The 22,493-nt window shown below is 46.2% G+C and overlaps 1 protein-coding gene across 1 annotated transcript in view; it reads left to right on the forward strand.

Moving 5' to 3' along the window:
- Nucleotides 1-3,174: 3,174 nt before the first annotated feature.
- Nucleotides 3,175-22,493, forward strand: part of BRF1 (BRF1 RNA polymerase III transcription initiation factor subunit) — a 452,239-nt gene continuing 432,920 nt past the window's right edge. Inside the window, exon 1 of the mRNA XM_068254252.1 lies at nt 3,175-3,513. Within this exon, the coding sequence (XP_068110353.1) occupies nt 3,336-3,513 (178 nt within the window). The 5' untranslated portion in view covers nt 3,175-3,335. The remainder of the gene's footprint in view (nt 3,514-22,493) is intronic.

Consider the following 22,493-nt stretch of genomic DNA (forward strand, 5'->3'; position numbering starts at 1 on the left):
ACAGGACGCATGAGAGGAGAAAGCTAGTTTGGCTACCAGCACTAAAGTATCCCAGAACGGAATCATTTTGCTCAGAGACAAAGTGCTCATACAGGTAAGACTAAGGGCCCATTCACATTTAGGCGATTAGCATTCGTTTATCGCTAATCGCCCAATTGCCGGCGATCCCTATCGCTTTTTAAAGCATTAGTGTAATGTAATGTAAACTATATGGCAGTGATCTCACTACCGCGATCGCTGGCGATTCACGCTAAATGCAAATGCACTACATGCAATGCAGCGATCATTATTGCGGTGAATTTAAAACACGAATTGCGATCACTCAAAAATCGCAAAAATGTACAGTTAAAAAAATGCAATAATCGCTAGCGTTTTGCGATCTAAAGTGTGAAAGGGTCTTAAAGAGAATCTGTACTCTAAAATTCTTACAATAAAAAGCATACCATTCTATTCATTGTGTTCTCCTGGGCCCCTCTGTGCTGTTTCTGCCACTCCCTGCCGCAATCCTGGCTTGTAATTAACAGTTTTAGGCAGTGTTTACAAACAAAAGACTGGCTTCTAACCAGAGTATCATAGGCTGAGAACTAGCTTACTGTGTGACTCATGCAGAGCTTGGAGGGGGTGTGTAAAACTTCTGCCAATGACAAGCAGTGCTGCACATTCCACACATTCCAGCCTCAGCCCGACAGACACGACAGAGGAAAGGAGATAAGATTTATTACAGAGACAGTGCAAGTAGGAAAGGCTGCAGTAAGACAGACCACATTAGAACAGTAATAGGAACTTATAGGACAAAAGAAATAAGGCTCAAAATTTTGTTACAGAGTCTCTTTAAGGGCTGTTCATGTCCATGTTATTCAAAGGTTGCCCAGATGTGAAAGAATCAAAACACAGTTCATGAGGGTAGACTACCACTGGATCAATCATTTCAATTTGAATTGATCAGGCAGCATGATGGCTAAGTACTTAGCATTGTTGTCAAGAAATATAAAGTCACAGGTTCAAATCCTAACCATGACACTATATGCATGGAATTTACATATTGTAGATTCCATGCAGATAGATAAATATTGTAGATTCCATACAGATAGTATATAGCTTAGGCTTTCTCAACCAGGGTTCCTTGAGGACTCTGCAGGGGTTCCTTGGCATTTTACCCCATCGTGGGGGAAGTATAATAGACTCGCACACTATAATAGGTGGTACTGTAACAAGAAGCACTAAATTGGGGGGTCAGGAGACAGTATAATGAGTGGCAGTGTAATAGGAGATAGTGAAATTAGCAGCCTAACCTATTTAAAGACCAGCCTCCTGCAAAATAACTGTAGGGGTTCCTCGAGACCAAAAAAAATGTTTGCAGGGGTTCCTTGAGATCCAAAAGTTATTTACAGGGTTCCTCCAAGGTAAAAAGGTTGAGAAAGGCTGGTATAGCTTGTAAGGGCTGGAGCACTTTGAAAAGCGCTTGGCTAATGTATTTAAATGGGATGGATCACACCAGAGCGATGTCATTTTTTTCCTGAATGCAAACGCGGGTCCTGCAGCATTTCAGAGGCGATTCAGCCTCAATGTTAAAGTGAACCTCCGGAATAAAAATCGACTCAGCAGCACTGAAAAGTCTTGGCGTGTTCAGCTGGGAGGAGTAATCAGGACACAGGACAGTTGGAACTGTGTCTCCTGCTCCTTGTCACCTCCTTTCAACCAAAAAGATGGCTGCCCCCATGACAAAGATGGCAGCCCCCATGAATCAAAAAAAAGGCCTGTTCTTTTAAAACAGGGTGGGTTAGAGATTATATTACCTATCTATTCTAATTAACATAACTAATGTAACTTGATGACAGTATGTTTGTTTAGGCTGAAGTTCCCCTTTAAGTATAGGAAAGTGAAAAATTGCTGTAAAAAGAGCTAGAACACAGCAATTTTCCAAGCTTTTTTTTTTAAACAAAAGCTGTACACTTCCTGCTCTGCTGTATTATTATTTATATAGCGCCAACATCTTCCACGGCACTGTACATAGTATATATTGTCTTGTCACTAACTGTCCCTCAGATGAGCTCACAATCTAGTCCCTACCATAGTCATATGTCCTAAGTGTATTATTATTATTATTTAGTATTTATATAGCGCCGACATAGTACGCAGCGCTGTACAGTGTGTATATATATATTGTCTTGTCACTAATGTATCATATAGTAGTCTAGGGCCAATTTTAGGGTGAAGTCAATACACTTATCTGTATGTTTTTGGGATGTGGGAGAAAACCAGAGTGCCTGTAGGAAACCCACGCAGACACAGGGAGAACATACAAACTCCTTGCAGATGTTGACTTGGCTGGGATTCAAACCAGGGACCCAGTGCTGAAATGTGAGAGCACTAACCACTATGCCACCGTGCTGCCTAAATAATTACTACACCAAAAACGCTCCAAAAATCGCTTACAAATATCACTTCTAAAACGTATAGCATTTGCGATTAAGCTGGTGTTTTAGGCGTTCACCAGCCCTCATAGATATCCCAAAACTGGCCCTAAACAGTGGGGGTACATTGCATTGCTAGCCCCAGCGAGTGACATAAATTGTTACACTTACCCTGTAAAGAGTGCAGCTCTGAATGAATAATTGTAGCACAGGATTAAATCCTAGGCAGGACCATGACTACGTAAACTAGTAAGGAGTCTTTGGGCAAGGCTCTCTAATGGCCTGAGCCAATAACGCAGTTGCGTCCGCTTTTCAGCAACACATCAATGTTACAGATGCTGAAAAGCGGACAGAAGCGGACACAACTGTGCACAACTGCGTTAGTGGGCTCAGGGCCTAATGATCATGGTCGCCTATGATCACACCATAAGGGCAATATCCTGTCTCTTGTCTTGTATATTATCTTGTGTTTGCACTGGTTTCCCCAGGCACTATCAATTACCCCTATGTAGCAAATTCGCTTTCTACAAATGTAGGGTGTACACCTTTCTAAATATAGCCTGTAAAACCCAGAATATGAAGTGAATTGATCAATGGAAAGTGGGCTATCTCTTGAGGCTAGATTATACTATTAAGCATTATACTAATAACCAGCAGTACCGCTGGAGAACGCTAGATAGAGCGCTAGAACAGCAGTCGCTGATTGTTGTATTGTGGGGACATCTAGCGGTGAAAATAGTGTAAGACGCGTCCGGGATCCAGAAAGCAGGAAATCTCGCGGGAGGGGATTCGGGAAGTGGGCTGCAGCGCCGCCGTGTGTAGGCCTGGTCCGCTGCACACACCGGCTGGCTGTGGTTTCTCGGTGGTCTAGCTGCTTGTTGTCTGCTGCACGCGTGCCCGGCCCGGGGGGCAGCCGGCAGGATGAGGGCGTGTAAGAATTGCGGCTGTACGGAGATCGAGGTGGACGCAGCCCGGGGAGATGCGGTGTGCACCGGCTGCGGCTCCGTCCTGGAGGACAACATCATCGTCTCTGAGGTGCAGTTCGTGGAGAGCGCCGGGGGCGGATCATCAGCGGTGGGACAGTTCGTATCTTCCGAGTGTGAGTGGCCCTCCTGGCTCTGAATATGCGATCATATGGGCACTGGCATGGTACATCCAGGAGGAGGCTGGGCACTGGCATGGTACATCCAGGAGGAGGCTGGGCACTGGCATGGTACATCCAGGAGGAGGCTGGGCACTGGCATGGTACATCCAGGAGGAGGTTGGGCACAGGCATGGTACATCCAGGAGGAGGCTGGGCACTGGCATGGTACATCCAGGAGGAGGCTGGGCACAGGCATGGTACATCCAGGAGGAGGCTGGGCACAGGCATGGTACACCTAAGTAGAGGCAGTGGAGGCTAGGCACAGGCATATCACCCACAGGTGCAGGCAGTGGAGGCTGGGCACAGGCATGGTACACCTAGGTATAAGCAGGGGAGGCTGTCTACAGACATGGTACCCCTAGGTGCAGGCAGTGGAGGCTGGGCATAGGCATGGTACCCCTAGGTGTAGGCAGTGGAGGCTAGTCATAGTTCCCCTAGGTGAAGGCAGGGTAGGCTGGGCACAGGCATGGTACACCTAGATGCAGGTGCTGGAGGTTAGCTACAAGCATGGTGCAGGTGGTGTAGGCTGGGCATAGGTATCTTACACCTACGTGGAGGCTGGGCACAGACATGGAACTTCTAGGTGTAGGCATGATACCCTTAGGTGCAGGCATGGGAGGCTGGGCACATGCATGGTATCTGTAGGAGCAGGTAATGGAGGCTTCAAACAGGCAGGGTACACCCAGGTGGAGGCTGGCCACAGGCATGGTGCCCCTAGGTGCTGGTAGTCGCGCTGGGAATAGGATGTGCACACCTACAGTGCATCCAAAAAGTATTCACTTTTTCCCTCAGAATTCTACTGAAAGAACTTGAGATGTGGACTCAAACAAAAAAATGTACATACCTGGGGCTTCCTCCAGCCCCCTCCAGACTTATTGCTCCCACGCTGTCCTCCTTTGCCTCCCTGTTCAACCACCTCCGGTCCGGGGGCCAACTGCGCATGTGTGGCTGCATGCACGCTCTTGCAGTACTGTGCAGCCACAGAACGCTCCTGGTGATGGGAACACGGCAGGGGTGCTTGTGCTGCTGGACAACTTACTGGGGCCAGTTGAGGATGAACGAGGAAGGTGGGTGGGGATTGGAGAAAACCCCAGGTATGAATATTTTTTTTGTTTAATTCCCCATCTCGGGTACACTTTAAGATTTTGACTAATAGCTGGATTTGAACTGGGGACCTAGCGCTGCAGGAACGAGAGTGCTAACCACTACACCACCGTGCTGTCCAGTCCCATCCAATCTATTGGAGTTTGAGAGGTGCTGCAAAGAGAAATAATTGAAACTGGCCAAGGATAGGTGTGCCACCATAGTCAAAAATGCTTGAGGCTGTAATTGCTGCCAAAGGTGCATTGACAAAGCATTGAGCAAAGCCTGTGAATACTTATGCACATGTGATTCTTCTCAATTTTTTTTTTCTTTCATATTTTTAATAAATTTGCCAAAATCTCAAACTTTTTTCACATTGTCTATATGGGGTGTTGTGTGCAGAGTTCTAGGGACACAATGAATTTATTCCATTTTGGAATAAGGATGTCACATAAAATATGGAAAAAAGTAATGTGCTGTGAATACTTTCCGGATGCCCTGTAAATGGTCACCCAATACAATCATGAAAGATGGTTTTAGGCAATGTTTATTGCACTTTATGCAAGCAGTTAGAGAACAGAGGGCCAGACAACCCTGCATTAGGTGTTCAAAGTGTGCTCAATACATTAAATACAGGCTTGACTGTTTGTGTTCTTGTGTTTGTGGCCTGTAGGTTTGGAGAATATGAACACAGAAAGTTAGTACACTGTATCTGTCTTCTTCAGTGTGTTTGAAAATGGCTGTTGGTTCCTATGAAACTTTTGGGCAGTATGATGGGGTAGTGGTTAGAGCTCTTGCCTTGCAGCGCTGAGTTTCTGGTTCAAGTCCCAGCCAGGGCACTATCTGCAAGGAGTTTGTGGGTTTCCTTCATGGACTCTGGTTTCCTCCCACATCCCAAAAACATACAGATAAGTTAATTGACTTCCCCCTGAATTGGCCCTAGACTACGATACATACACTACACAATACATACATAGACTATATGGTAGGGATTAGGTTGTGAGCCCCTCTGAGGGACAATGAAGGGACAGGACAATATACTCTGTACGGCTCTGTGGAAGATGTCGGCGCTATCTAAATAATAATTTGTTTTGGTTCCATCAGTCTCTCACACAAGAGGCGCTTGCTATTGCTCAGCATGGCAGTGGAGAGGTGTAACTCCGCTACCAACATAGCGGCAATTGGTCCGTTACTCAAATAACACTCCTGGCAGAGGCTCCCCTGACTCTCCTGACCGGCTGCCTCGGTCACGAGCCCACAAGAGCTTTCCATTCCAAAGGTGTTGGGCTACTTAAAGTTAATGGAGGGGAACCCACAGGAGCGATTTCCACAAATCACAAGCGCTTGTCCTGTAGCATTTCTGGTGTGTTTGTGCTTCAATACAAAGAAAAGGATCACTACAGAATGACTTTGCAATCGCTGTACAAAAGTGATTTTGCAGCAATTTTACTACACACAAGGACCCCCCCCCCCCCCCCCCAAATGTCACAAAAAAGCTACACAAAGCACAATCGCAAACGCAGTTTCTCCTTTCGGTGGACCCCAGCACTTAGTCTGACATTGCTATCTAGGTCCAGTTTAGGGGCAAACCATTAAAGAACACCTGAACTCTTGCACAGGAGAGAAGGCAAACACAGAGAAATCCACCCTGTGTGTGTTTGAAGAGAACAGCCTTTATAGTTCTCCCTTCTTGGCAAGTAATGAGCCAGTGTAATCAGAGCTGTCAACTGTCTGCCTAGTTGTGAGTTAACGTGAACACAGGAGGTTAACCCTTTCTGTGCTCCCAGCAAACCCGAAAGTAGCCACACTGCAGAATTTCTATAGGAGCTCTATAAGCAGTAACAAGGACATTTTTTTATTTATTTATTTTTTATGGTTAAGTTCTGAGTTTAGGTCCGCTTTAGTTTAATAGGATTTTGGGATATGTGAGAAAACAGAGTAGCTGGAGAAAGTCCACTTGAACATGGGAATAATGCATCTCAATGTAGACTGTGTCCTGGCTGGGAATTAACCCTGCTGAAAGGTGAGAGTGCCAACCACAAACCACTATGCTGCCCAATTAGATAAGAACCGGGAGTTTGGTAAAAGTGGACCTGATGTGGAGGCTGACATATTTATTTCCTTTTAAACAAGACCAGTTGCCTGGCTGTCCTGCTGAGCTTTCATGCATAAGTAGTGTCTGAATCACACACCTGTAACAAGCATACAACTAATCCAGTCAAACTTAAAGAGGAACTCCAGTGAACATTTTTACTGCTGGCAGGTGATGTAGCTGCTGCATGGTTTTTGGCAGTTGGAAACAGCTATAAACAGCTATTTCCCACAATGCAGCAAGGTTCACAGACAGGAACTGGCCAAGAGTACGTACTTTTCTTGTTTCTTGTGGGAGGGGTTTCACCACAATATCAGCCATACAGCGCCCCCTGATGGTCTGTTTGTGAAAAGGAATAGATTTCTCATGTAAAAGAGGTATCAGCTACTGTTTGGGATAAAGTTCAATTTTTTGGTTGGAGTTTTTCCTTTAATTTATATCACCTGATCTGCATGCTTGTTCAGGGTATGTGGCTGATCTGGATGATTTTTGTACCAAATTCACAGTCCTGGTGAGTATTAGCCTAAGAAGTCAGAGTCAAGGAGTTTGAGCCAGAGCAAACCTACATGCCTGCAGCAAGTTTTACGCGTCGCGGAGGCGTATTTTAGCAATACACTACCACGCATGTGATTGCTTCGGCCACAGGAAGTGAGCATTATTTCCTGTTCTGCCAGACGGGGATTATTTTTATTATTTAGTATTTATATAGCGCCGACATATTACGCAGCGCTGTACAGGGTATATATATCTTGTCACTAACTGTCCCTCAATGGAGCTCACAATCTATTCCCTACCATTGCCATATGTCTATATTATGTAGTGTAAGTACTGTAGTCTAGGGCCAATTTTAGGGGGAGCCAATTAACTTATCCGTATGTTTTTGGAATGTGGGAGGAAACCGGAGTGCCCGGAGGAAACCCACACAGACATGGAGAGAACATACAAACTCTTTGCAGATAGTGCCCTGGCCGGAAATCGAACCAGGGACCCAGCGCTGCAAGGCGAGAGAGCTAACCACTACGCCACCGTGCTGCATATTAACGCAGTAATCCCCCGAAGGTCTATTTTTGGCTGCCGCCAATCCGCAGTGTGAAGCCTGTCTTAAAGTACACCGGAAGTGAGAGGGATATGGAGGCTGCCATATTTCTTTCCTTTTAAACAATGCCAGTTGCCTGGCAGTGCTGCTGATCTTTCATGTATCAGTAGTGTCTGAATCACACACCTGAAACAACTGTGGGTAGTCCAGTTTTGGGGGGAACCAATTAACCTGTGTGTTTATGGGCTGTGGGAGGAAACCAGAGTAGTCAGAGGAAACCCACACAGACACAAGGAGAACAAACAAACTCCATGCAGATAGTGTCCTGGCTAAAATTCAAACACTGTATATTGTGTATCAGTACCCTGTACGTGCCAAGCCCAATTCCGGGCACGACCCAGTCGTGCTTGGCGAAATTAAGTTTCTGATTCTGATATCGGCGAGAAAATCGTTAGATTTTTCTGTAAAGGGGCCCATACACCTAACAGAAGAATCTAACAGAAAATTGTATGGCGTAAACCCAGCATTAAACAGTTCTAACCAGCAGGGGGACCGTTCTGCATGATAAGAAACCGTAACCAAGAATTGAACTTCATCGCAATCAGTAGCCGATACCCCCTTTCTCATGAGAAATCTTTTCCTTTTCACAAGTGGATCATCAGGGGACTCTGTATGGCTGATATTGTGGTGAAACCCCTCCCACAGGAAACAGTGAGGACCATGGTCCTGACATCACACTGTCGGAGCATCGTTACATGTGAAATAAAAGCTGTTTACATCGGTTTCCAACAGCCAAAAAAAAAAAAAAAAAAAGAAGCAGCATCTCCTTCCACTGACATCACCTGCCAGCAGTAAAAATGTCATCATGTGATAAATGTCAGAATGTATATCAGGGATTTAAAAGATTTTACAATGGGCAAACACTGACTAAATGATTTATACATAATTATTGTAAAAATGAAACACTTTTTTATTACATTATTTTCTCTTTAAATCCTACGTAATAGCTGCAGTTTAGCGTGAATTTCTACAGCTGCACTATCGTTAACATAAGTGCAAATCCATCCCTAAACTATGTAGCCGCATCGCACCGCGTACAGTGGAAACGGGCCCTACCTAATGTCTAAAGGTGGCCATACACATAGATTTGCAGCAGATTCGACCATCAGAAAGATTTCTGTCAGATGCCTGTCATGCTCAGTGGATAACAACATGATGCAAGTATCTGTAGATAATGATCTGCTACAGGAGTTGTGGACAAAAGACACTTGTTGAGTCCCCAGTCTGAATTTGAGCCAGGACACTATCTGCATGGAGTTTGTTTGTTCTCCTTGTGTCTGTGTGGGTTTCCTCTGACTACTCTGGTTTCCTCCCACAGCCCATAAACACACAGGTTAATTGGTTCCCCCCAAAACTGGACTACCCACATAGTTGTTTCAGGTGTGGGATTCAGACACTACTGATACATGAAAGATCAGCAGCACTGCCAGGCAACTGGTATTGTTTAAAAGGAAAGAAATATGGCAGCCTCCAAATCCCTCTCACTTCCGGTGTACTTTAAGACAGGCTTCACACTGCGGATTGGCGACAGCCAAAAACAGACCTTCGGGGGATTATTGCGTTAATATGCAGTTATCCCCGTCTGGCAGAACAGGAAATAATGCTCACTTCCTGTGGCCGAAGCAATCACATGCGTGGTAGTGTATTGCTAAAATACGCCTCCGCGACGCGTAAAACTTGCTGCAGGCATGTAGGTTTGCTCTGGCTTAAACTCCTTGACTCTGACTTCTTAGGCTAATACTCACCAGGACTGTGAATTTGGTACAAAAATCATCCAACTCTGACTCCTCAGTTTATGAAATCTCTGACTCCAGCTACCCAAAATTGCTCCGACTCCAGAGCTCTGTGCACGAATCTGGTTTCGTGCATGCGTTATGACACACAGCATGACATCGGGAAGTTGAGGTTTGACGCATATATCGGCTGCGCTTGTTCTAATTCACCCAACGGGAAAACACTTGCGTTGTGCGGTTGAATGTTCCCAGAGGTGTTACACTGTAACGCCCTGGAATGCTTTGTCTACTGTGAATGGTAACATTCAGGTTACCTTTCTTACCGCATCCTAGGTGCGTTCCGTCAAAACGCATGAATCAGCTCCTAGTGGGACAGGTCCCTGAGGGACAGTTAGTGACATTACTATATACACTATGGAAAGTGCTGCTGAAGGTGTAGGCGCTATATAAATACAGTAATAGTGGTCAGACACACAGGTGATGCAGAGGAACCACTTGTTGGGCGCTTTGGATGTTAGCATGGTATGTAATGTTCTGCTATATGCTCCGGTGCCGGGATTGTGCGCAAGAGGCACATTTAGGTCTCTTTCAGACAGGAAGCGGAACGGTGAGCTTGCCGAGCAGTTCAGTCTCCCGTCTGCTGCTTGCCAGTGTATTTCGGGTGCAACTTAAATGCAGCCGAATAGCAGAGGTAGTAACACCATGCGTGTGAAGCGATGATACGCGGTGGTGCTACAGGGCGGTGGAGCACCGAGACATGTCGAGTCTGAGCACTGCTGCGGCCGTGCTCAGATCTGACTCCATGTAAAAGGGGGGGGTGACGACGACATACCTGTCTAGCGCTGTGGAGTCTGTGGTCGAGGAGTCAGTGTTGGAGTCAGAGATTTCATAAACTGAGGAGTTGAAGTCGGATGATTGTTGTACAAAATCCATTTTGGGCACTCTCGAGTCGGAGTCGGAGTCAGCGGTTTCATAAACTTAGGAGTTGGAGTCGGAAAAGTTTTGTACCGACTCCACAACCCTGCTGGTTCCGAGTGACAACAAGTGCCTGGCCAGTGCAGGAGAGCAGCTGACAGGCGCCTGTCAGTTGCCCATGTGTACGGGGCCTTATGGCCCATACTCACGGGCTACAATTGTCGCCGCAACACGCGGCGTGTGCGTGTTGCGGCGACAGGTTGCCCATGAGTATGAGGCGTTGCATGGGCGCGCACCCCGAACTGTCGCTCGTCGCTGCTGTTGCCAGGCGATTGGCGCGGTCAATCGCCTGGTGACAGTTGCTGCCGCAACTCCGCCGCAACTGTCGCTAGTCCGCGTGAGTATGCGGACTAGCGACAGCAGCCTCCATAAAGAACACGAAGCTTCCGGCGGGGGGAGGAGGAACGTCGGCGACAGCTTCCGTCGCACTGTTGATCCCTCTTCCTCGTGTGTACGCGTAGGGACGTGGCGACGAGCTGTCGCCGAACTGTCGCGCACACGCTCCCGTGTGCTAGCGACAGAGAAGAAAAGTTGCCCGTGAGTATGGGCCATTACACAGCGATGCCAGTGATCACTGTCTGGGGACTGGTCACAGTGATACCAGTGTGGTGCAGTTCCCTGCAGAGTGTTGTCCGGCAGCACAATGCCATTATCAGAATCGCAAGATGTTTGACTACCTTTACTCCTTTGCAGGAGAGAATGTTCAGGGCATGCTGAGCCATTTCTAGAACAATTTCTGGTATAGTAAACTACTTTCCCCCGTCTCTTGGAGTTTACTATAATGAGATTATAATGTATTTGTGTACAGCTGTCCAGATGATTTTGATGAGTTAAGAATTAAGATGGGACTGTTATCGGCTCATACTGTTAAGTGGTGGAACCCCCATCCTCTGCTGTATGTGGACAGCAGCAATGATCTGGAGACTAATAACTGGTTGCATACATGATCTGCTGACTGGGGAGAGTAGCATGATGCAGCTGTCTACACGCTGTGCCCAGTGCTTTGCTGGCTAGACTGAGAGACAGGGCAGAGTTGCCTGCAAGCTGTGGCCGGTACTGAATATCATTATCTACTGATGATGGTCAGTGACTGGGTTGAAAGACTGCAGCTGGTGCCAGTTTGCAGAATATAGGGTCTGCTGACATTGCACTGGCATAATGCAGTGGGTTGCTGACTGGACACTGTTGCTGTTATCTGCAGCCTGTGGTCAGGAGTATAGTACAGGGGCCTCTGATAAAGACCTGTTGGTTGAGCACAAAGTATATAGATGGTGGAGTTGGTTACCTGTAGGTGGCTGGGGTTGGTTGATTACAGTCTAACTGGAAATACACTGGGGGACATTTATCAAGTGTGTCTGAGACAAAATATTGTTAGGCGTTTAGAAGTCCTTGCAAAATTGTCTTAAGGGACCCATACACTGGTCGATTTCAGCGATCGATGGTTTCCATAGAATCGGAAATCGATTTTATCAAATCGATTTTGATCTATCTGACAGGATGGAAAATCTAGGTTGATCTGCTGGCAGCAGATCAATGGCCCATAGAGTTGCAAAGAATTTAATGGTCCAATAATGCATTTAGATCGATTTCCAATAGATTTAATTCTGAAATCTATTGGATATCTGTTCCTAGTGTGTGGCACACATCAGATTCGACCTGACAGGCATCTGACAGAAATCTTTCTGATGGTCGAATCTGCTGCAAATCTATGTGTATGGCCACCTTTAGACATTAGGTAGGGCCCGCTTCCACTGTACGCGGTGCGATGCGGCTACATAGTTTAGGGATGGATTTGCACTTATGTTAACGATAGTGCAGCTGTAGAAATTCACGCTAAACTGCAGCTATTACGTAGGATTTAAAGAGAAAATAATGTAATAAAAAAGTGTTTCATTTTTACAATAATTATGTATAAATCATTTAGTCAGTGTTTGCCCGTTGTAAAATCTTTTAAATCCCTGATATACATTCTGACATTTATCACATGATGACATTTTTACTGCTGGCAGGTGATGTCAGTGGAAGGAGATGCTGCTTTTTTTTTTTTTGGCTGTTGGAAACCGATGTAAACAGCTTTTATTTCACATGTAACAATGCTCCGACAGTGTGATGTCAGGACCATGGTCCTCACTGTTTCCTGTGGGAGGGGTTTCTTTCACCACAATATCAGCCATACAGAGTCCCCTGATGATCCACTTGTGAAAAGGAAAAGATTTCTCGTGGGAAAGGGGGTATCGGCTACTGATTGCGATGAAGTTCAATTCTTGGTTACGGTTTCTTATCATGCAGAACGGTCCCCCTGCTGGTTAGAACTGTTTAATGCTGGGTTTACGCCATACAATTTTCTGTTAGATTCTTCTGTTAGGTGTATGGGCCCCTTTACAGAAAAATCTAACGATTTTCTCTCCGATATCAGAATCAGAAACTTAATTTCGCCAAGCACGACTGGGTCGTGCCCGGAATTGGGCTTGGCACGTACAGGGTACTGATACACAATATACAGTGTTTACAGACACAGGACAGGACATTAAGTAGGAACAGAACATTATACAGAATACAGAACATTAAATAACATTTATGCAGAGGGAGACAATGTGGCATAAATTACAATACAAAACAACTGAAAGGTACGCTTGAGCTGGAGCGCCGTCTATGTGCAGAGTGCTTCAGTGCGTCATGGTATTGTGGATTGGGGATGGGCATTTCCATGGAGAGAGTTCAGGAGGTTGACAGCCGAGGGAAAGAAACTGTTCTTATGTCTAGAGGTCCTGGTGTAGATGGATCGGAACCGGAGCTTCCGGCTCGAGGGGAGCTGATTAAAGAAGCGGTAGCCTGGGTGCGAGGAGTCGTTTGCGAACTTTAATGCTCTGGTGTTCAGCCTGGAGTGGTAGAGGAGGTCCAGAGTGGGAAGGGATCTCCCGATGATCCTCTCTGCAGATTTGATGACCCTCTGCAGTTTGAGCTTGTCGGTGGCGGAGGAGTTGGCGTACCAGACCAGGATGGACAAGCATAGGACGGATTCGATCGTGGCTGAGTAGAAATTTGACATGAGTTTTTTGGCCATACCGAACTTTTTCAGTTGGCGGAGAAAGAAAAGTCTCTGTTGGGCTTTCCTCTGTGTTGAGGCAGTGTTGGTATTCCACCTCAGGTCGTTGGAGATAGTTGTGCCCAGTAGGTGGACACTGGCGATTCGATCACTGCGATGGAATTGGCTGTGCTGTAGTCGCGCACACGCTAACCGGGCGATCGATTTCTGTCCGAAATCGATCGTTCCCGACGATCAGTCCGTGCGGAAAATATTCCTCGATCACCTGCGGGTTGGGAGTGCGTCGATAGCGGAGTTCGAACGCCCGACGCTAGCGGCAATACATTACCTGTTCCGGCCGGCACGAGTCCCCGCTCTCTCCGTTGTCACTTCTCCGCGCTCAGCTCCTCCTGCTTCACTGAACTTCCTGTCCCAGCAGGAAGTTTAAACAGTAGAGCGCCCTCTACTGTTTAAACTTCCCCAGCAGGAAGTTCAGTGAAGCTGGAGCCGAGCGCAGAGAAGAAGACAGCGGAGGCCGGGGGACTTGCGCTGGCCGGAGCAGGTAATGTATGCGGGGAGGGCGTTTGCGGCGGCAGCAGCAGCTCCACAGATGGTGAATCGGTTTCATGCTCGACTCGATTCACAATCTGTGATTCGATCAGAGAGGGATCTATCTGTTGGTCGATCTGATGGCAAATCGACCAGTGTTTGGCTACCTTTAGATTTTCTGTTAGAATGCATAATTAGATTATTCTCTGTAGAGAATGGTCATTATTTCTGGTGCATTGTCTTCTGGTCATCTCCTGCTGAGTAGAACAATGCCTAATTGCTCGGCAGATAGATGGTAAGATAGATACATTTCCAACATGTTGAACTTTATCTATCTGGCAGGTAAATCTAACAGAAAATTGTATGGTGTAATGCTGGGCATACACTATATGTTTTTTCTTATCAATCGAGCCGCTGATGGCTCAATTGATAAGTTCTGACATGTCCGATTGCCCGACGGATCGATTCCGCGCTCGATACCTGCGGGCAGGACAATGGAACTAAACGAGCACAAGATAAGGAAGCGCCCGCGGGGACGAGCAGGAATTGATCCAGGCGCGATCCGGAGGCTAAAACGCAGAAACGTATAGTAAATGCCCAGCATAAACCCAGCATAAGAAGAAAAAAATGCCGGTAAGGCCCCGTTTACACTGAAAGAAAACTGATTTTCAAAGTAATGCCCATATTTTCCTATGGCACCTTTCACACTGAACGCGTTTTAACTGAAATCTTTTTCACAATGCACTGCTATGGAAAAACGCGTTCCAACGCGCACTAACGCACACCAACTGATTAAGTGTAAATGGGCCCTACTGCTTTGATAAATCTGGCCCACTGTATACAGTGCTCTTTGTAAAGGTGGTCACACACGATATACAATAAAATGATCCGATTTTACAGCAGTTCGATAAAAACGATCATATCTCTCGAAAAAGTAGAAAGCTTTTTTTTTTTTTTTGTGTATTCAATCAGATTTCCTGTTTTTTTTCCGATTTATATCGATCCGGAATGCCAAATATTTCTCTTCAATTACTACTAAAGATTATATAATAATAATCCGAACATTTGTATAGCGCTTTTTTCCTATGGGACTCAAAGCACTCAAGAGCTGCAGCCACTGGGACGCGCTCAAGAGGCCACCCTGCAGTGTTAGGGAGTTTTGTCTTTCACTCCCTACTGAATAGGTACTGGCCATAGCCAGGATTTGAACCCTGGTCTCCCATGTCAAAGGCAGTGCCCTTGACCAGCACACTATCCAGCCACTACATGGTGTGTGTGTTGGATTATCAATTTATTAACCTCCTTGGCGGTTCAATTTTTTCGCCAAGGAGGCTGCATTACACTTTTTTTGTAATTTTTTTTTTCTGTTTCATGTAGCTACCCGAGTGGTAGCTACATGAAACACCACTAGAGTGCGCATGTGTCCCTCTAGTCCGATCGCCGCCGTCAACAACAGCAAACAGGAGATTGCGTATAGAACTGGCTTCTCCGGTTGCCATAGCAACGATCGGAATGACGTCAGCCGCACCCGATCCAGCCCTTTGCGCTGCCCGGGAGTGATTGGTCCGGGCTGCGCAGGGCTCTGGCGGGGGGGCCCTCTTCCGCCGCTGCGTGCGGCCGATCGCCGCTGCGTGTGGCCGATCGCCGCGCGGCGGCGCCGATCAAGCTGTGCGTGGCTAGCAAACTGCTAGCTGCGCGTACAGCACTTTACAGAATTTAAATCGCCCCATCAGGGGCTGATATCCTCCGAGGCGGCTTACCCCGAGCTCAGCTTGGGGTTACCGCTAAGGAGGTTAATATACACACCTAAGCAATTTTCTCAGTTTCCAATCATTTTTATCATAATTGGGGAAAAATTGAACATAGGTGTGTGTAACATTTCAAAAAATGTGACCAATGTACAAATCGATCATAAAAATTGATTGTAACTGTTAAATTGAACAGATATTTGAAAAATTGTATGGTGTGTGACCACCTATAGACACGGTTCCCTTCTACCATCGGACCACGTGTGGTCAGTGGGAATGGTCAGTGTAGTGTTCGCTCTGATGGTCTGCCGTGGTGCAGCTGAGGTAGATATGTTACCCCCATAGTAGGCCTGAACGAAAACGGTGATTCCGTGATCGTCATGGTGGTGATTTTGATCCCCCTCTGCAGGTAGTATAGCAGTCCCCTCTCCCGCTGTGCACAGCTTGCCGCTCCGTTCAGCGATGGCTCAGCGTGTGTTACTTACAGCGATGGAGGCGGCTCACTCTCTTCCCCTGTACACTGAAGCCTATCAGCTGAGCGGGAGGCAGACAGCAGACTCTCAATCTTGCGGCGGCTCAAACCTCCCAGCGCCTTCATGTCTTTGGCTGGGAGGATAACAGACTCCGCCCACAGTGTCTCAATCTTCTCGCTCCTGCGGCTCACTCCTCCTGCCAGCAATTCAGGCTTTACATCTTGTGCGATTGCCATGGCTTTGGCTGGTGTAAGTAGATTTCTAACGGAAGGCAGAAAGCATTACAAGCAGTATTTGTGTGTCAAGATTTTATGATCATTGGCTATAATTTTAGTTTTAAAAATCTATTGGCCTACAACATGCGTAAAGCGATTTCTCTCCCTTAGGCGCACATAGCTATGTCATAGACTGGTAATTTAGTTGCAGGGTATAGTGTGCTACAATAGAAAAATGTCCATAAATGCCAGACCCTAGATTGTAACACCTCTAGAGTTGGAGCTGTCTTGATTAGATATAGCAGTGCTTTCCAAAGGGCAGCGTGACAAACGGCTCTGGCTCGAAAGGTTTTTAGGTTGGCTTTGCAGGAGGCATTTAATAAATCTGTTACTCAGAGGTTGTGGGGCTGTGTTGCAGTTGCAGTAAACCCTTCTGGCATCCAGGGCCTAAAATGTACAGAGTTTTGAATGTTAGGTCAAACTTCAAGTTTAGAATTTGTGCAAAATGTAATTTTCTGTCAGTGCATATTTGCAATTGTTACTGTGCACATTGTGAATTTAGCGATAAAGCTTGATTTGAAAAGAAATCGTGAGTCAAATCGAAATCGCAATTTCTGACAGAAATCGTGCAATTCAATCTTTTCCTAAAATTCCTACCCCACAGGCTGCCTGCCTGGGATTTTGTTAAGTGATTTTGCATTTGACATTAAAGCACAATCGCAGGTAAAATCTTTCCGAATCGCTATAGTGGAAAATACTTTTTACGATTCCTATAAAGTAACAACCCTAGCGATTTAAAAATCAAAAGCATTTTGCAATTTTAACCAAAGAATTATTGTCAGAATTCCTCTTTTGTTCCAGTAGATTATCCACCTGATTAATTATACGTTTGCATTAAGAAACTTTTTATTTTTTCTCCTGGGAAGGAAAAAAAAGCACTGAATGATGGAATTAAACTCAGAATTTCCTCTCTGCTCTAAAAGATTAGCCACAGTGTGATAACCTTTATGGAAATAAAAAATATTCGTTACAGTTTATGGAGATCCTAAAAACCCCCTGAGGGGCCTTTCCACACTGGGGTATTTTTACCACACCACAAGGCAGGGGCAATGAAAGTCTAGGGGGAGTTTCATACCGATGCAGCACGATGTGACGGAAGTGACGTTTTTGCCACATCCCCAACGCGAGGGCACATTTACACTGCTGCACGGATCTGCTTCGACGTGCGGCGGACCGGAAGTCGTATAAGTCTGTCGACGCGTCTGTTAAAATGTTTTACAATTTTTTTTTAGCAATACCCTTCCACGCATGTCATCTCTTCACAAGCCACAGGAAGTGAGCATCACTTCCTGCTTGGCCAGCTGCCAGACGGGGATTACCGCTTACTAATGGCCCTAACGGCCTGCCCTAGGGCCGCATCGCACCATTGCCGCCACTCAGTGTGAAACCGGCCTCAATCTTTAACTTGGATTCACTGTCTAGGGGGCACTGAAAGCGTTAAACCCCAGTGTTCTTTCATTATTTAGTATTTGATTGCCGCTGACATCTTCCGCAGCGCTTTACAGAGTACAGAGTCTTGTCACTAACTATGCCTCAAAGGGGCTCACAATCTAATCTCTACCGTTATAGTCATACGTCCATTGTAATCTAGGGTCCTTGCAGATGGTGACCGGGCTGGGATTCGAACCAGGGATCTAGTGCTGCAAGGCGAGAGTATTATCCACTATGCCACTATGGTTGTAATTTGATCTCACCCTTGTGTCACATGACTGCCACGGCAGAGATGGCAGATGAGCTCATTTGAAAGCACAGGCTGTTAACAATATGTCTGCTTCCATGACAGCAGGAAGTGGAAACAGTGCAGATTTATTTTAGGAATTGTATCAGCTGTAAAAAAAGATGTTGTTTTTGTTAAAAGGTTATGCTGTTGCTTATCTTTTAGAGCAGAGAGGCGTAGTCTAGAAACCAAATGCCTCAAAATGACCTGTGAAATCCTAAGGCCCCGTTCACACTTGCGTTTTAACTTGCAAACGGCCCGGATCCGGATCGGATTAGGACCTGATCGGGATCGGAACCGTACGGTTCCGATCCGAATCCAATCCGGATCTGGTCCGTTTGCATCAGGCATGCATCCGGCTGCCATCCGGATCCGTGTGGTAAAAACAGCAAAATATAATAAAAAATTGTTGGGGTCAGCAGAAGGTGCACCTGGTGCACCTGTAGAATCAGGTCCTCCGCTGTTAAGGCCTCACCTCCGATATCTGCCAAACAGCTCCAGCACGTTAGTCACTGCTGCTCCACTGCTGCCCATGTGTCCCCATCCGAAATGGCAGCTAGAATACGCATAGGAAGTGGGGTAGAACGTCAGGTGTTTGTATCCTGTGTATTCTGTGCTTTCCGTTCCCCATAGATTTCTATTTCCGGATGGTGCAGTCAGGCTTCGGTCCGGGTGCGTGGGCCGGATGATCCGGACCCGAAAAATAGCGCATGTTGGAAAAGTGTCCGGATCCGATCCGGCTCCGTTCTGTACGGAACGTACGCGTGTGAACGTCCGCATAGACTTTGCATTGCTATGCGGAACGTACATTCCGTTTGTACAGTATACGGTCCGGATCCGATCAGGCGGATCCGGACAGGGAACGCTAATGTGAACCAAGCCTAAAGGTACTCATAGAACGTTGGGCCCATTAGTGCACCTCGGCTGCAAAAAAGTGTCACATGTGGTATCGCCGTACTCAGGAGAAGTAGTATAATGTGTTTTGGGGTGTATTTTTACACATACCCATGCTGGGTGGGAGAAATATCTCTGTAAATTAGATTGTAAAAAAAAAAAAAAAAAAAAAAAAAAATCTAATTTACAGAGATATTTCTCCCACCCAGCATGGGTATGTGTAAAAATACACCCCAAAACACATTATACTACTTCTCCTGAGTACGGTGATACCACGTGTGACACTTTTTTGCAGCCTAACTGCGCTAAGGGGTCCAAAGTCCAATGAGCACCTTTAGGCTTTACAGGGGTGCTTACAATTTAGCACCCCCCCCCAAATGCCAGGACAGTAAACACACCCCACAAATGACCCCATTTTGGGAAGTAGACACCCCAAAGTATTCAGAGAGGGTCATGGTGAGTCCGTGGTAGATTTCATAATTTTTTTTGTCACAAGTTAGCAGAAATGGAAACTTTTTTTTTTTTTTTTTTTTATATTTTTATTTTTTGTCACAGTGTCATTTTCCGCTAACTTGTGACAAAAAATAAAATCTTCTATGAACTCATCATGCCTCTCAGTGAATACTTTGGGATGTCTTCTTTCCAAAATGGGGTCATTTGGGGGGTATTTATACTATCCTGGAATTTTAGCACCTCATTGCTCAGAGAAGTCAGAGATGCTTCAAAATGGGAAAATTCACTTTTCGCACCATAGTTTGTAAATGCTATAACTTTTACCCAAACCAATAAATATACACTTATTGGATTTTTTTACTCAGACATGTAGCACAATAAATTTGGACAAAAAAAAAATATATAGAAATTTTACTTTATTTGAAAACTGTCAGCACAGAAAGTAAAAAAAAAATCTTTTTTTTTTTTTTTGACAAAATTCATGTCTTTTTTGATGAATATAATAAAAACAAGAAATCTCAGCAGCAATCAAGTGGCACCAAAAGAAAGCTGTATTAGGCCTGGAACCCACTGAAAACCGCAAACGCAAACCGCAACCGCTAGCGTTTTGTCTGAGCGGTTTGCAAGCGGATTCATGCGCGTTTTGGGTTGTGTTTTGCAACATTGTATTTTTTTCCCCAGCGGGTGCCTAGCGTTTTGCGTTTTGGGTTTTTATCCTGATTGGTCCTGTGAATTATTTTTCATTTTGTTACAGTGTGCTGAACCGCAAAACGCTAGCAGAACCGCTCAGTTTAGGTTTTGCTGAGCGTTTCTGCTAGCGTTTCAATACTTTACATTGAAGCGCTAACGCTCCCAAAATGCTGCATGTCCTGCGTTTGCGTTTCTGGGAAACGCAAACGCTCCTGTGGAAGTTGCCCCATCCATTAACATCAGCTGAGCGTTTTGGCAAAACGCTAGCGTATCGCAGCGCTGCCAAAATGCTCAAAAAAACGCTCTTGTGGGTTCCAGCCCTTAGTGACAAGAAAAGGAGGTAAAATTCATTTATATGGTAGGTTGTATGACCGAGCAATAAACTGTTAAAGCTGCAGTGGTCTGAATGGGAGAAAAAGTGTCTGGTCCCTCGCCGCAGCTCTCCCCGCAGCCGTTCGCCGGTCCCCGGCGATGGCGTCAGAGCGACGTGGGAGTGATTGTCAGTGCCGCTCACGCAGGCGCAGTACAGAGCGACCTCCCGGTCGCTCTGACGTCATCGCCGGGGATGGACCAGCGACGAACGGCTCCGGGGAGAGCTGCGGCGAGGGACATCCTGGGAGCTTGGAGCTGGAGGAAGCCCCCGGTAAGTACCACTCATTTTACTTTACGTTGCCTAATGACTCCTTTTAAGGGGTTTTAAGACTGCGGTCCTTAAGTGGTTAACAGTGTGCTGGACTGGCCATGATGCAGTTATTTTATTTTTGCTTGCAGTACATGAGAATGATTTCAGGAGCCAGCTTATGTGTGCAATGTACCCCTGCACTGATAGAAAGCTTTATTTTTCCAAAAAATAGTTATGGGTGCTTACGGGTGGAACTGGATGTTACATTATTGTGCAGGATAGCTGTGTTCACACTAGCTGCTTTGGCTAAGGGGAGGAAATTATTTTCATAAAAATTACATTAATCTAAGTTAATGGCAGAATGGAAAACTATAAGTAGCTGAGAGGTTTTTATATTTGTTTTGCAGAAATGTAATTAATTTTTTTTTTTTTTTATATAAAATAGAACAGGAAAAAAAATAGTTTGGAGTGAATGTAATACATTGTTTTTAAGGCTAGGTCCACACTAGGCCCGTTTGCAGAATGGAGCCTGCGGTCCGTGATCCTGGGATTGAAAACCTGAATGCAAACTGATCCGTGCTGCCTATTTGCAGCAAACGTTTTTGATCAGTTTGCGTTCTTTTTTTTTTTTTTTTCTCCCCCCTAAAACGGATGGCTGCAGCCAGGACCCCAATAGGTGTCCCCCAGGTAGCCTGAGGGGGTAACAGCCAGGACAGGGGGTAGCGGGGAGAAGGGTTGCCCCCTCCCTCACCTGGGTCCCCGCTAACCCTCCAGCTATGTTCGGCAAAAGTATAGCGAGCAAGCAGGGGAAGAACCTTACTTCCTCTGCTCTCCTCTAGTGGGCGGCATTGCCGGAAGTCATTTGGTGAGCAGAGGAAGGAAGGTAAACGTTCCCTCTCTCTCGCTTGGTTACTTTTGACGCAAATAGCTGGAGAGGGAGCGGGGACGGGGGGACCCAGGTGAGGGTCACCGCTGTGCCCGCTACCCCCCTGTCCTGGCTGCTACCCCCTCAGGCTACCACGCGGGACACCTATTGGGCTGACGTGAAGGGGAGGAGCAGGCAGTAGGCAATGCGGATCTCCCTCCGTTTTGTGTGCAAGAATAGCCTGTGTAGAGGGAGATCCGTTTTTGCTCTGCCCTCCACTACCGCTCCGTGTATCCGGATCCATGTGCGGCCCGAGAAAATGCTGCAAATCAAGACCCTCTGTTAGGGTTTTCAAAACGGATCCCCCTGAACACCGACGGATCCGTTGTGTTTTTTGAGTGAAGAAGGCCGCTATTTTTAACATTGGTATCCGTGGCTCCGTTTTTTATCAGGGCCAAAAAAATGGAGCCACGGATACGTTTCTAAAGCAAGTGTGAACCTACTCTAAGGCCCCATTCACACTTATAAAATCGCCGGCGTTTTGCAGGAGTGACTTTTCCACTCTCTGAACACTGCGGCGATTTTGCCGCGATCGCGTTTAGCGCTTCTATAGCACTGAAACACGATCGTATCGCCGGGAAATCG

The sequence above is a fragment of the Hyperolius riggenbachi genome, chromosome 9, assembly GCF_040937935.1.
Source record: "Hyperolius riggenbachi isolate aHypRig1 chromosome 9, aHypRig1.pri, whole genome shotgun sequence".
Classification (NCBI taxonomy): Eukaryota; Metazoa; Chordata; class Amphibia; order Anura; family Hyperoliidae; genus Hyperolius; species Hyperolius riggenbachi.